This window comes from Phyllopteryx taeniolatus, chromosome 16, assembly GCF_024500385.1.
Source record: "Phyllopteryx taeniolatus isolate TA_2022b chromosome 16, UOR_Ptae_1.2, whole genome shotgun sequence".
NCBI classification, from domain to species: Eukaryota; Metazoa; Chordata; class Actinopteri; order Syngnathiformes; family Syngnathidae; genus Phyllopteryx; species Phyllopteryx taeniolatus.
Genome location: NC_084517.1, coordinates 5,519,848 through 5,534,099, shown reverse-complemented (window position 1 = coordinate 5,534,099; position 14,252 = coordinate 5,519,848). Strand labels below are relative to the sequence as shown.

At 46.2% G+C, this 14,252-nt stretch overlaps 2 protein-coding genes across 2 annotated transcripts; one reads left to right on the top strand and one right to left on the bottom strand.

The window, feature by feature from the left end:
- Positions 1–4,334: 4,334 nt before the first annotated feature.
- Positions 4,335–7,801, bottom strand: pctp (phosphatidylcholine transfer protein). Its single transcript, XM_061749724.1, has 6 exons — positions 7,586–7,801; positions 6,842–6,959; positions 5,611–5,690; positions 5,362–5,533; positions 4,952–5,019; positions 4,335–4,843 (listed from the first exon to the last, which is right to left on the bottom strand). Exons 1-6 carry the CDS (start codon positions 7,772–7,774, stop codon positions 4,769–4,771), a joined length of 702 nt encoding a protein of 233 aa, XP_061605708.1. The 5' UTR covers positions 7,775–7,801; the 3' UTR covers positions 4,335–4,768.
- Positions 7,802–9,245: 1,444 nt separating this feature from the next.
- On the top strand, positions 9,246–12,670 carry tmem100a (transmembrane protein 100a). The gene is made up of 2 exons (XM_061749725.1): positions 9,246–9,591; positions 11,684–12,670. The coding sequence occupies exon 2, from the start codon at positions 11,748–11,750 to the stop codon at positions 12,153–12,155; it is 408 nt and encodes a 135-aa protein (XP_061605709.1). The 5' UTR covers positions 9,246–9,591; positions 11,684–11,747; the 3' UTR covers positions 12,156–12,670.
- The last annotated feature ends 1,582 nt before the right edge of the window (positions 12,671–14,252 follow it).

Genomic DNA, 14,252 nt, shown 5'->3' with positions numbered 1-14,252 from the left:
AAAACAAAAAACACGTTTGGTGTTCAACAGAAATATTACTTGGGCCGAGTCAAAATGGCGATGTTTTCATATTGACACAGTCCCGTGGGAGTTGCCCCCCCCCCCCCCCCCACACAAAAAAACACAGCCAGCCTCACTGTCGCGGTCTGCGCCCTCCACACCTTCACGTGACAAGACGAGCACACGCTGGCTTTACTCGCGCAGACTAATTACACGTAATGAGCGGACCTGCTCAACCGCAGGAAAGGTCGCTCGCACAACGCGCTCCTTTCTGTCGCCGCCGGAATAAACAGGCCCGCCAAAGTGTCGTACACGACGCGCACAAATAGCAACTTTACGAGCAAACGCTGTTAGGGCCACAAAGAAAATTACAGCATCGGAATAAAAGCTTAATCTTACAAGAATTCAAATGTACAGTATGCGCTCCAGAAAAAAAACCTTTTTAAGCGAGAAAGTCTCAGTTCCTCTTCGTTCCATCAGTTTTTTTGCTCTATGAAATTTCCCCAAATGAATATGAAAGTCTTGCAATTAAAAAAACAAAACCCAAAAACCCTCCAAAAAGTGGAAACCAAACAGCTTTGTGACGCTGGCTGACTGTTTGTTCGCATTTCCAAATAAATGCTCCCGTAGGAAATCACTGTACAGTTGACCTTTGAACTTGTTTGCACAGGGTGCAAACATCTACAATTGAATGATAGTAAAACCGCCCAACATTTGTTTTTCTCTTTGAATCGCTCACATAACATCCCGAAATGCAACGTAACCTTTGCCGCTTATTCATTTGATCTTGAGCTTTTTATTTATTTTCTTGCTATTGCGTTCCCGGTCTGCCGGGCGCTGAAGAATATTCCATTTCACACATTCCGTTTGCTTGTTGTCTTTTTTGCGTTGACGTTTACGCGCCTGACTTCCTTTCTGCTGCGGGCTCAAGTGAAGCGCTTTGACCCCCAGAGCAATTGCGGCGCTTGATTTCCCTGACCTCGCGTCTCCGCAGCGGAAAACGGGCAGTTCTGATTTATCTCCGGCGTGGAATTACAACGTTGATTTCTAATCAGCGTAACGGATCGGCGTGGCCGAGGTGAAGCGCGCCGGGCTTGGATTTCCTTCCAACTCCCGCGCTCTTGACAAACGAGGAGCGGCCGAGAGAGGAGACGTTTCCGTGCGGCAGGCCGAGCGGCTGCGACGGCTCCCCGGGGAGACGTTTGCAAGCGGCGCGTCCCGCAAATGACACGTTTGCCGCGTAACCCGATCGGCCTTGCGCGAGAGGTGACACTTGGGCGAGAGAGACGCATTCTTCCCCCGGGGCCCCGTAGACGCTCTCCGATGTTCTACTTTGTCTTCCTTCTGTCAAACATGGGATCAGCGCCGGCCCGGACGGCGTACCCGCTCGGCGTACCTCGCCTTCGCTTTGATTTATCCACGCGCCGGCAGTCAACTTTTGTTCGAGTTCTCCCGGGCGCTTGAAATGTAGCGCGCCGTCGACAGGTGACCGTCGTGAAGCACAACTAGCATTCGTGCGGAATGAGGCCAACTACGTTTGTTTCCGTTTGCCGGAGTGAGAGATTTGTTTCTCAATACATGATACGTGTTTGAAGGGAATTGCTGGAAACGTGCAAAGACTGAGAAGTACAGTACGGACTGCGGTACCGAATGAAACTGATATCGGCCTCAATGTAATCTGCCCGGTGACTTCCCAATCAGTCGTGCTGGCCCATAGGTTTTTTTTTTGGAAACAAACTCAACTTTCCGCCTTCTGATTGGTCGGTCGCAGCGAGCTCTGTCATCATGTCAACTGTGATAAAATTGGATTTTGGCGAGCCGTACAGCAGAAACTAAACTGTTTTAAGGTCCAGTGTGTCTTTGGATTTATGTATCGGTTTTTACAGTCAATTTGAACTGGGAGTGACAAAGCAGCTTGAAGCAAGCACGCGTGGCCTCTTCATGGGAGAACTGCGCTCGCGAGTCTTCGTTTTTGGTTTCCTCGTAGCGATCTGACTATCTGACAGTTGCGCTCAGGAATATTTTGAAAAAAGTGTCTCGATATGTTTGTGTCTGCATGAGTTGAAATGCATGGAGGAGGGCGAAAACCAGTCAAAATGGATTCAATGTTCAGTTTTGTGTGTGCGTGTCGTGACATGGCAATTTGGCGTGGAATGGCGCACTGTCACCGAGGGCCAGTGATCAAAGGGATGGTGGGTTTTGGGGGCGGTGGGGGCGAGTGGTAAAGTTCACACCCCAGCGAGCCCTCCTCCACTTTTCCACCTCGCTCCCCTGCTGTGCCAGCTCCGCAGGCATGCTTATTGTTATTTGGGGGGGGGGGGGGGGGCTTGGTAAAGGTGTTTTGCGGAACTCATCAGCACAGTGAGAGCTCAACAGACATTTAGCTGTTTGGAAGTGCACATGATTGCTTTTATTGTGTTAGTTTAGTTGAATACACATCATTGACCTGAGGGGGGGGGGGGGGCTATTTCTCTGCCAGCCCCCGTGTAGATAGCAGCTCTCGAGGGGATCAAAGAGATTCCGGCGTGCGTGCGTGTCACGGTGGGACGAGTCCACGCCGCACGAGATGGACGCCACGCGGCAAACAGGCCGCTGTGCCAACGCGCCACACGTTGGCACCTCCATTTGCGAGTGACCGCCCTCCTACCCTCTTTGTCTTCCGTCTCTTGTGGATGCCAAGTGACATCAGCCCAATAACCTCTGCCGTGCTCATATTAAACTCTTCACTCTCCCGAGGACGTTGGCCGTCTTTTTTGAATTTTATTTTGTATTTGTTTTATTATTATTATGGCTTTGCCTTGTGTATGAATGGCACTTCACCGACTTTCCAATGTAGGTTTTGTAAAGCACCGTAATGACGAGCAGATCCCTGCAGATGCCGGCGTTGCACCGCTTTGGATTTGAGATCAGCACAGCGTTTGAGTAGAAGATAAAGATGAGGCGGCGAATCTTAGATTGTCAAGTTGCTTATGAGATGCGAAACATCGTGAATGACGACTGAAAGAGGTGCGCCATCATTGCGAGGAGCTTTTTTTCCCCTGGATCGGTTTGTTGTGCCAAAATGAACCGATGACTTAGAAGACGAATAAAGAAGAAGACGCGCACCCTTGCTATCTGTTGTGGTCATCTCGTGCAGAAATGAGAAGAAGAGCGAAGAGCGAGCAAAGCGCTTGAAAAATAAGCTCGCCAGCAGAGACATTATTTTGTTACGTCTGGCAGACAGAGAGGCACCTGGGAAATTTGAGCTGACGTCCAGTGGAGGGGGGTGGTGGGGGAGGGGTGGGGGGGTTTGGGGGGCGTGAAGGAGGAGGACGCGTGTGGAGCCGAGGTTGTTTTTTTTTTTTCCCAACAAGTAGACAATGCGATTTGTGGAATTGTTGAAAATGGAATTGTTGAAATGCCAAAACGATGGCGACCGGTGACCCCGTCCCGCCCCGGCCGGGCCCAAGAGGGGAGGGGGGAGCCCGGAGGCCCACCTGAGAACGGCCCTGCGGACAGGACACCGCCCGCACCGAGGTGGTCCGCCGGTCCCAGCGAAACGCCCCAAAATCGCACACCAGGAGGAGAATTTTATTAGGCCTGCAACTAACAATTATTTTAGTAATTGATGAATCAACTGATTATGTTTTCGATTGATCGATGAATCGGATCAAAAGAGGCCAAGGTGTGCACAGCAGGAACTGCACACTTTCAAAATAAAACAAAACAAAAAACCCAGAAACAGTAATCGCGTGACGCGGCGGGTGACTGCGACCGTGACTCATCGTGCGACACAATTTTTTAGCCGCAACTTTATGGATTTTAATTTTGATGGTGTAAAATGTGGAATTCTGGGAAAAGCGAGTCACTTTTTTGGGAAAGTGACTTTATGGTGCCTATCTCGTGGTGAATTTTGTAAATCCTTGGAGCGTTGTTGTGGTTTGAATGGGTTGAGAAACGTGGTCGGAGAAGTGTGTCCAAAAAAAACAAAACGTGGAGGAGAATTAATAGTATAAATAGTCGAAAATGTCCATGTGTGCATAATTAGCTGAGTGGATGACCAATCATTTATATATAAATATATATATATATATTCCCAATTTCCAAAAGAAGACCGACTTGAACCCTTAACCTTCAGCCCAACACCCGCATGGATATGAATCATCGCACCCGAGCAACACTGAAGATGTCAAATGTCCTCCACGCGTCAAATGGAACTACGAAACGCCGCGCCTTGCGCACTACTGCCATCTAGGGCTCACGAGCGCACACAGCGCTTATTCTTCAATCGCCTTCTTCCGAGGATCGTTTGCCACAAAACATGTCACCGTCAACTTCATCGCTAACCATTTACGTCTCATCTCGTCTTTTAATCTCTTTAGTTTCACAATTACACTTCGGCAGAATAGAACACACAGCTGCACAGAAGAAATAGGAGTTTACTTGACACGGAATTTTCCACAATCCGGAGTGCAGATCATAACAGGAACGTTTGTACAAGAAAGAAACTTGCAGGCCACAAAAGGTCTTTTCTGCCAATTAAAAACAATCACGTGCATTTTTTTTTTTTTTTTTAATATAAAAATAGTAAACATGTTTTAATCCACTAAAGCGATCATGCCTTTAAACTCAAGAGGCTCGCATTGCACAGACGACGGGATTGGAGTGTGCGTGTGTGTTTGTGTAATAAAAGACAGCAGGAAAATACGAAGGCCGCGAGTCGTGCGCGAGGCAGACGACGTAGCGCGGCCTCCTCGCCGTTCGATGCACAAAGTGCTGTCGATTGTCCTCATTGCTTCCGACAGTAGAGCGGATAGTCGGCGCAGGCCTTCCGCATGTCCGCCAGGAAGCCAGGAACGCCGCTCTGGTCGCCAGGAAAGCAAACCGAGGCAACAAAAGTGAGATGACATCGCACTGAAACACATCTGCCAGCAATAATTTGCTCAAGATACGATCGTTAAAGTGTTCTTACCTTGGCTGCCCAGTTGACCAGCCAGGTGGGAATCATCCCGCCAGGATTGTCAAAGTAGTTCATGAAAACTGCAGAGCGGAAGACCACATTCGACACATCATTGGACATCGTTGACATCATCATCATCACCATCGTCATCAAACTCGTCCCACTTCAAACGTGTTTGCATTTCTCTCCTCCGTAACCGACGGGACAAGCCGAGATTCCTCGGAAAACCTCACTTGACGAATACATCCGTCGATGGCAGTAAACGGTTGGATTCCAGTTGAGGACTAGAAACGAGTTTAGAGATATTTTCCGTATTTCTCTCATCCTTCCGCGTTTCTTGACCGATTCTAACCATTCCAACAAGTCAGTTCATTCCACAGCATTCGCACGCGATTCCTCCCCAAATCGCGTCATCTAGTTACCGTTCGTTCCATTGCGGCCGTCGGTCTCCATGGCGACCGTCTGCTTGTAGTCTTTGACTCTCAGCACGCCGTTCTTCTCGGGATACGGCGTCTCGGGCGAGCTTCTGGCCAGGATGACCCAGATCTTCCTGCCGTCCACGTCCAGGACGCGACGCTCCCTGACGTACACATACTAAATGACGCGTGGCGTGTTGAGGACGACGCAATGAGGACGACGAGCCCCGTTTACGATTTTCAGGGAAAGGATACGTCTCTGGCGGACAGAGGGAAAGGGTACTTGACTTCCCAGTAGATGGCCGACTGCCCGTCGATCTCCTTCTCGGCGAGCTCTGACGACGACAAACGTTATCAGGAAATTCCGCTGGGCGCCAAAAGCGGAGAACGGATGATCGTACTGTGCACACGCTCGGGCAAGAAGATCGCAATTAGGGAGAGACGCATTATGATCGAAGAATTGTTGGGACCTTTGAGGGAAATTTCATAATTGAGCAACCGATTGTTATTTTGTACACGTCACTTTTCATGGAAATGTATTTAATTTCTTGATTGTTATTTTTTTAATATAGTGTTTTATAGGAGAAGCGGTACAGAAAATGAATGGATGTTTTGGGGAAAATCTGAAATGAAAAATGTATCAATTCATTGATATTTTTCTTTTGGGGGAAAATAAGCAAGAATTTTTATTTTATGTTTTGAGGGAAATGAATGATCAATTATCTACTTCATTGTTGTTTTCAAATATTTGGGGGTAAATTAACTCAAAATAATTATTTGTATTTGTATTATGTTTTAAGGAAACTCAATGATTGATTATTCAGATAATTGTTATTTTGTAAATGTTACATTTTTATGGAAATGCGCACTTGACGATTTTGATAAATTTGTAATAAAATTGGCAAACGATGAATCAATTAATTGTGTTTTTATATCGCGAGTAAAATAATATGACTGGTTTTTTGGGAAAATTTATGGTGGATTAATAATTTTTTAAATGATCTGTTTCAAGGAAAATATTTTTGGGGGGGAGGGGAAACTAACAACAAATTTTTTTCACACTTCATTTTGCGTAAAACTATAGCATTTTATTTTTATTTGCATTCATAAATAGAATAGGTGACTTTCAGCTTTTTCCTCCACGGGTTCGTTATATTCTAAATATCGCTTTATCGACATTGCAATTCATTCAATCCATTGCACCAGCTATAAAAAAATAAAAAAAATAAAAATAATAATAAAAAATTTAAAAAAATGCGTTTGTAAGGAAGGCAGAGCGACAAATAGGCATCTATCTACTTGTTGACTTCTACAAAGCGGAGCGGGCTATGTGACCCGACGACACCCGCGACACCTCACCTGCTGCTTTCTGCAGATGCGCATGAAGACAGAGAGAATGCAAACAGTTCAGTGTGAGCCCACGCGCACGCTTTTAGGCGAAAGGGGGAGGAGAGACTCGGCGAGATTTGGCGTGGCGTGGCGTTACCTTTGACGTAGGAGTCCCAGTGTTTGCGGTACGCCAGGTCCATGTAGACGTCGGCGCACAGCTCAGCCTTGCAGCTGTCCAACGAGCCCGACACTTTGTACTCATAAAGGCCCGTTTCCTGAAAACAAACAAACAATCAAATCAATGATGTACTTTTGTTAGCACGTCTATGGTCTTTTGCATTTTTTTTTTTTTCTGTTAGTATTAGGCTACTTCGGGGTTTTGTTATTATGTGGTTTGGTTTGCACATCTGGGTGTTTAAGTGCACCACGTTTAATACGCTTGGTTTTGTGTGTGAGTTTTAAAGTAAACGTTGACAAACGGCTTGAAATGAGCAGGCTTTGCTTCTTATTGCGAGTCTTCTCAAGAACTCTTTGTAAACGTTTCTTTTCATCATTTTAAATGGGAATCCAAATCGTCAAGTGCCCTGCGGGAAATTATGCAATTCCACTGATTGGTTGGGAAATGATGACGAATACTGTACATTTGTTCTTTTATCTATACCAGCGACATTTAGGGCCAGGCGGAGCAATTCATTGCTCCTCCACTAGATGGCAGAAGGGACATACATAACCTGTATCCACATGTTTTGTTCGGTGCTGCACAATGAGGTCTTTTTTTGAACGCAAATGTTTCTGTGCTGGAAAGAATCAATCGACAACCTTTGGCGACTTTGGACGCGTTTACGGCGCCGCCGGCCGCGTCATGTGACCGACGATCGAGGCGGTTTTGTGAATGTCGGACCTGCTCGAGAAGTCTGTAGATTTTGACCCCCATGGTCTCGGTCAAGAGTTGCCACCCTCCGTCCAGCCGCGGCTCGTCCAGCTCCTTCCAGGCGGCTTCGAACTCTTCGTCCGAGAACCGCAGCGACGCCATGGCCGCGGCAGCACTGCGGTCAAGGCGGCCGCCCCGGATTTTGGTCATACGGGGCATTACGGTAATAAGAAGGCCACTTTCAAAATAAAAGTCGCCCGAAATTGGCAGAGTTCACTGTCACTGCCACTGATTTAAAATATTCCTAAAAAAAAATAATAATAAATCTGAGCTATGGCAACACAATGAAATATTGTAATATAAAATGAATGGGAACTGTGTAGTATGAAGGAATGGTTAAAGTGGTAATGTTGTAGGACTTTTATTTTGAAATGCCACATCAGATTTGGGTGGGGGCCTCTTTTGTTGGGGGACTGCAGTGTCCCCCGGGACTGGACCGAGGTTGCCATATCTCATAGATTTTTTAACACATTTTTTTCCAGTCAGGGGTAATGACAGCAAAATATGCAGTTTTCTGAGACTTTTATTTTGAAATACAATAACAGATCTTCATCAAACCTCTTTTAGTGGAGTCCTTGGTGGTCTGTCACACAGATCTGGACTTGACTTGCGATACCAATGGGATTGTTTTAGGGTGGCTTTGGCTCAGTAGGTAGAACAGGTTCGAATCCCTGCTACGACTGTTAAAGTGTCCTTGGGCAAGACACTGAAGCCTAATTTGCTCCCAGTGGACCCGGCAGCAGTCGCCCATTGGTTTATGAATGTGTGAATTTACCATTTATTTTTCATAAGATATCAAATAAACTACATTTTAAAAAAAAAATGCATCTCAAGATTCCAATTAACCTTGCTGGTTGCATTCCTTAACCGAAGAGCATTGACGTCCCTATTCTTTTATTTTGAAGGTGGCCTTCGCCGCTCGTTGGCGAATTATTACCGTAATGAACAAAATTCGGGGCAGCCGGCTTGACCGCAGTGCGACACTGCTTCCGCTCGCAACCAACAAAATCAAAGCTTACAAAAACACTGCGGCAACATCATGGAGCGCCGACGGGAGAAGACAATTGGGAGAAGAAAGTTATTCCCCAGCCATGAGGTCAAATCTGAAAAGTCACATAAAAAGCTGTTTTCAGAGACCACCGTGAGCTAATTGAAATATTTTAATTATTTACGGAGGTGGAAAAGCTATGGGAACATGTTGTTTTAATCGCAGATTTAAAAAGTCCAGCCAATGCGAGCTAGCTGTTGTTTTTTTGCTTTTATTTATTCTTCTTATTATTATTATTATTATTATTATTAAGTTGTTGTTATGACAAATTCTCAAAATGGGTATTCTAAAAATTTACAGTAAAAAAAAAATAATAATAAATTTGACTCCACACATAATTGGCAGTTAAAAAAAAAAAACATTTTGACTTTCTACTTTTGTATTTAAGTACTGTGCATTTGAAAGTCTGTACTTATTTTCTTTTTACTAAAGTACATGATTTGCACGAGTACTTCTACTTTTACCAGTCCAGTAGCAGTAAGTACACAGTGTGGGTACTTTTGTCACCTCTGTAAAAACGGAAATTACATTACGGTTTCAAAATAAGAGCACCGGGGACGTGTGAGGTCAGTAGGGTTCATCAAACGCCTTAAAAGTTGAATTTCTCTTGGGCTCGATACTATTTTTGCTCTTCTCCCAAAATTAGTCAGACTAGTAAAATTAGATGAAAATTGAACGCGCTCTTATTATGTTATGCCAGACCGGAAACAGAAGACATGTGTCTAATGTGTTCAACTTGACCCATCCGATGTGTCGTCAATGGTAGCGCGTCAGTGACGTCAGTGTGCGCTCAGAGAGCAGCCGGCCGCGCTCATGAATGGGACGCAAGTTCGTCATCGGACAATTCTGTGCAGCTTGAACGCACCAACTGAAGTCTTTGAAGGCAGCAGAGGACATCTTCAGCATTGGACATGGATTTCGCTTCCAGGTGAGACATTTTGGATGTTTAGAAGCACTTTGGAACTTAAACAGCACACTTACTTGATGGCTTCAAATGGACCCTTGTTGACGTCCATCTATCCGTTTTCCCTACCGCTTATCCTCACGAGGGTCGCGGGCTATCTTCGGGCGAGAGGCGGGGCACACCCTGAACTAGTTGGCGGCCAATCGCAGGGCACATCTGTGTTTATATCCCAAAGTGAACTGTTTAACATCCAGATTTTATGTGTGGCCCTTGAGTGCGAAAGTTTGCACACCTCTGTTGCTAATGTATGCGTCAAGCTCAATTTGTTCATAAAAACACCATTTTGGGCCAGGGCGGTGAGTCAGTAGACCTTTTTTTTTTTTTTTTTTTTTTCCCCAGCAGTTGTCTTCACTCTGTCGTTAAGTCCTAAACACAAGCACGGTTGAATGTGTCAGTGTGTAAATGTCCAGTAAATCTCTTTTTATTGGCTCAGAGGGACATTTTTCTGGACAACATAATAAACAAAGGCTGTCTTCCGAAATGATTTTACCCTCCCCGTGAACCCAAGTGGGATGTTGACATGTCACAATTCTATTTAAAGTGCAGTTTAAAGAGCAAAAACTGGAATAAACTACTTCTTGAGGTCACCTGTAAATTTACACTAAAAAAAAAAAAAAAAACTTAACACTTATCATTTAATATATATTGATATCCAAATATCATTATATTTAGATATAATTTTAAAAAAATGAAAAAATTCAAGTTAAATAAAAATTAGGAATACATTTGAATTTGATTTATTTAATTTGAACATTTTCTGAATAAATATTTGAAAACGAGTCCTTTTAAAAGATTAACCGCAAATACATTGTACTTAAAAGTTCAACACACCTGGACTGCATTTAACAAATGGATGGAACCGGATTAAAAAGAAATGAAACCATTTGAACATTATGCGCAAGTTTGAACGTTATCACTGCGCTTCAACACAGTAAGAAAAAGCAAAGAAAAAAAACTGTACTTAAAAAGGATGAATTGAAAAGATAAGTCAATGTCCACATAAAAGTTTGAAAACAAACAGTTCTAAAAGACCAAATGCAACTGTATTGTACTTAAAAGTTAAATACAACTGAACTGCGCTTAAGAAATGTACTGGTTTCGATCAAAATAATGTTGGAGTCACTGTAACATTATGCAGCGTTTGAACATTTCATTGAGTGATTCTTTCGCGTACCACTAGATGGAGCCAGCATGGCCACAAATGGAATCTTTCCTTCGCCGCACAAACACTTCATGCCACTGAATACAAAGTTTCGAGTGTACTTTTGAACCCTAATAACTCATCCGTTCATCCTGGAACTAGTCAAACAATGAGAATACGTGGAAAAACAAGTTTGCTGTGGGGAAATGTTGTGAAACTAATTGGATCACGAATCGCAGCCAGCTGCAGTCTTTCGCCAGGCGTATTTTGCAATATTTAGAAGGGAAAAAAAATAACATCTCGGACGCTGGGGTTGAACTTTGGCACGCCGGCCTCTCTCGCGTCGAGCCGAGGCGAGTAATGTCATCTCCCGCGCTCTCCAGGGAATGTCTCAGCTCGTGCTGGGCTCACGGTTCCTGCGTCATTGGGCCTGAGTCGGGAGGCGGCCCGGAATGTGCCGGGGGGTTACGTGGGTTCGGAGCGGCCGCCGCCTCGGGGGGAATTGTGACAACAAACATCTGCGGGAGGCCGCTCATTGTTTATGACATGATTCCGGAACATTTCCAGGCCCGGTTCATCAACATTCTCTGGCCTTTCGGTACTCGACTCTGGTGATAAGCTCCGATGAGATCTTGTACCAAAGATCGGCTGGTGCTTGACCAAAGCACAAAAATGATCTCTTTTCATAGTTCTAGTCAGGATTCGTGGATAAGTAAGAAAAAGCTTTATTAGTGCATACGTACAAGATCTGATGGTCTGAGGATTTGGAAATGCAGAGAAGCTAGTACGGGGGCTGGTGTGGGGGAATGGTTTCTTCTCCTTGTTCCAGTCCATACTCGTGCATCAGAAAGCTCATGAAATGACTTCAAATTCCCATAAAGGAATAATTAATGAATGGCATCTTGGTCCACACAGGCAGGCGGACCCGACCGAGGACGTAGCCTAGCCCAAGAACCATCTGAGACCGTTGGAGTCTGCCATGCCGGAAGACGCCGTTCAGGACCCCATGAAAACCCCAGCGAGCACAGAGAAATCCGCCGGCGGTGCCGAGCGCCTCGCCGTCGCCACGACGACGGTCAACATCCCCCTGGTCAACGAGGTCCAGCTGACGGCGGCGACGGGCGGCGCCGAGCTGTCGTGCTACCGCTGCACGGTCCCGTTCGGCGTGGTGGTCCTGATCGCCGGCGTGGTGGTGACGGCCGTGGCTTACAGCTTCAACTCGCACGGCTCCACCATCTCCTACTTCGGACTGGTGCTGCTCTCGGCCGGACTGGTGCTGCTGGCGTCCAGCGCCGTCTGCTGGAGAGTCCGACTGGAACGCAAAAAGGAGCGGCGGCGCGAAAGCCAGACGGCGCTGGTGACCAATCAGAGGAACCTTTTCACGTGAGCGCCCCCTGGCAGGAGAAGGAGGACGAGCAACTGTAAGAACCAGAGATGGGGGGGGCCTCCGGTCACATGACTTATGCCGCCGGAACGCAGCGAAGGCTCGACTCGACTTTGTCTCGCAATTCGCGAGACTGGACTTGACTTTGACTTGAGCGACAGTCGACACTCTGCATATTTTCCAGAAGAAGAGGCAGAGAAGGTCCCCAACTAAGCTCTAAGTAATAATTGTTGTCCCCACGTCACAGAGAGAATACTGTAAGTGACTTCCTCCCACCTCTCGTAGGAAATGTCCAGGATTGTTAGCGGGAAGACGGCGCGCAGCTCGCTGGCAACGCCGCCGGAGAGCAGAACTCAAGCGTGCGCGCAACATTGAAGACAAGATTGTGAAAGTCCAGGATGACTTATTGACCTGTTTAAATGTTGATTCATGTCAAAGAAAATCATGATCTAAATTAGAATGAAAATCTTTGTATAAGAAAATGTATGCTCATTTGAATAAAGTGGAGTACCTAGAAATCCCCGTTATTTCTGTATTTTAGTTTGTTTGTTTTGTGAGCACCAAACAACAACAACAACAACAGCAGCTGATCAAACCTTGATGCACAAGCGCCGCTCACCCGTTCTCTAAGGGAGAGCCCGGACACCCTGCGGAGGAAACTCATTTGGGCCGCTTGTAGAACAAGATCCCGAGATCTTGTTCTTTCGGGTCACGAGCTGCGGGTAGGTGAAGGTAGGAACGTCGATCGACCGGTAAATCGAGAGCTTGGCCTTTCGGCATCACTGCAGACGCCGCACCGATCCGCCTGTCGATCTCGCGTTCCGTTCTTCCCTCGGTCGTGAACAAGACCCCGAGATACTTGAACGCCTCCACTTGGGGAAGGATCTCACCCCCGACCCGCAGAGGGGCCGCCACCCTTTTCCGACTAAGGACCATGGTCTCAGATTTAGCGGTTCTGATTCTTCACACTCGGCTGCGAACCGCTCCAGTGAGAGTTGGAGCTCACGGCCTGATGAAGCCAACAGAACCACATCATCTGCAAAAAAGCAGAGATGCAATACTGAGGCCACCAAACCGGACCCCCTCTAGGCCTCGGCTGCACCGAGAAATTCTGTCCATAAAAGTTCCGAACAGAATCGGTGACAAAGGTCAGCCTCGTCGGAGTCCAAGAGGATTCCCCGAGGGACACGGTCAAACTGCTTCTCCAAGTCCACAAAACAAATGTAGACTGGTTGGGCAAACTCCCATGCACCCTCGATGACCCTGCCGAGGGTGAAGAGCTGGTCCGCTGGTCCACTGTTCCTCAGCCAGGACGAAAACCACACAGCTCCTCCTCAATCTGAGATTCCCTTTCTCTCCTGTACTAGGTTCCCGACGATTTAAAGCCCTGCTGAAAATATGCTGTACATTACCAGTTTGATTTTTATTTTTTAATAAACAACATTTTGGGTAACAGTGCCCTTGAATTTGAATATGGTGATAATTCATGAAGGCCTCTCCTCAATTAAAGACACAAATTGTGCGTGGAGGCAAAAGAAAGTCCAAGTCTCCCGCATTACTGCGCTCGCCGGCCGGCCAGCCCGGTTGGAAATAGCCGGTCCGTGGAAGTTTATTTATAGACAGCCTTTGCGTTGCTATGCATCCGCGTGACACTCGACACTACAACTCAACGCCTGGCTTGCGTCAAAGGGGGCATGACAACACAACACACACACACACAGACACACACACAAAAGCCTTTTTCACACAAATCCTGCAAAATTAAGAGCCGAAATATCCGTCATTTCAAATCAAATTTGAGCGTGATTGGGTTTTGCGGGTTTTTCCAGTGTACAGGAAAGTCTACATTTCAAGTGTAGTACCACTCTGTGCCACAACATGCCAGGCGCCACTGAGCAGAGACGAAAAAGAGGCAGAGAAGGTGCTCAAATAAGATGCGGTAATAGTCGCTCCCACAGAGAAGAGAGAATACAGTTGGTGCCTTGAGATATGAGTGCCATTTTTTTGTCTCTAGACATGGAGATATGGGGCCGGCAAACGTCACAACATCCGGCCACCATCAGTGACTACTGTACTGTCCAACTGTGTGTTTTTATACAC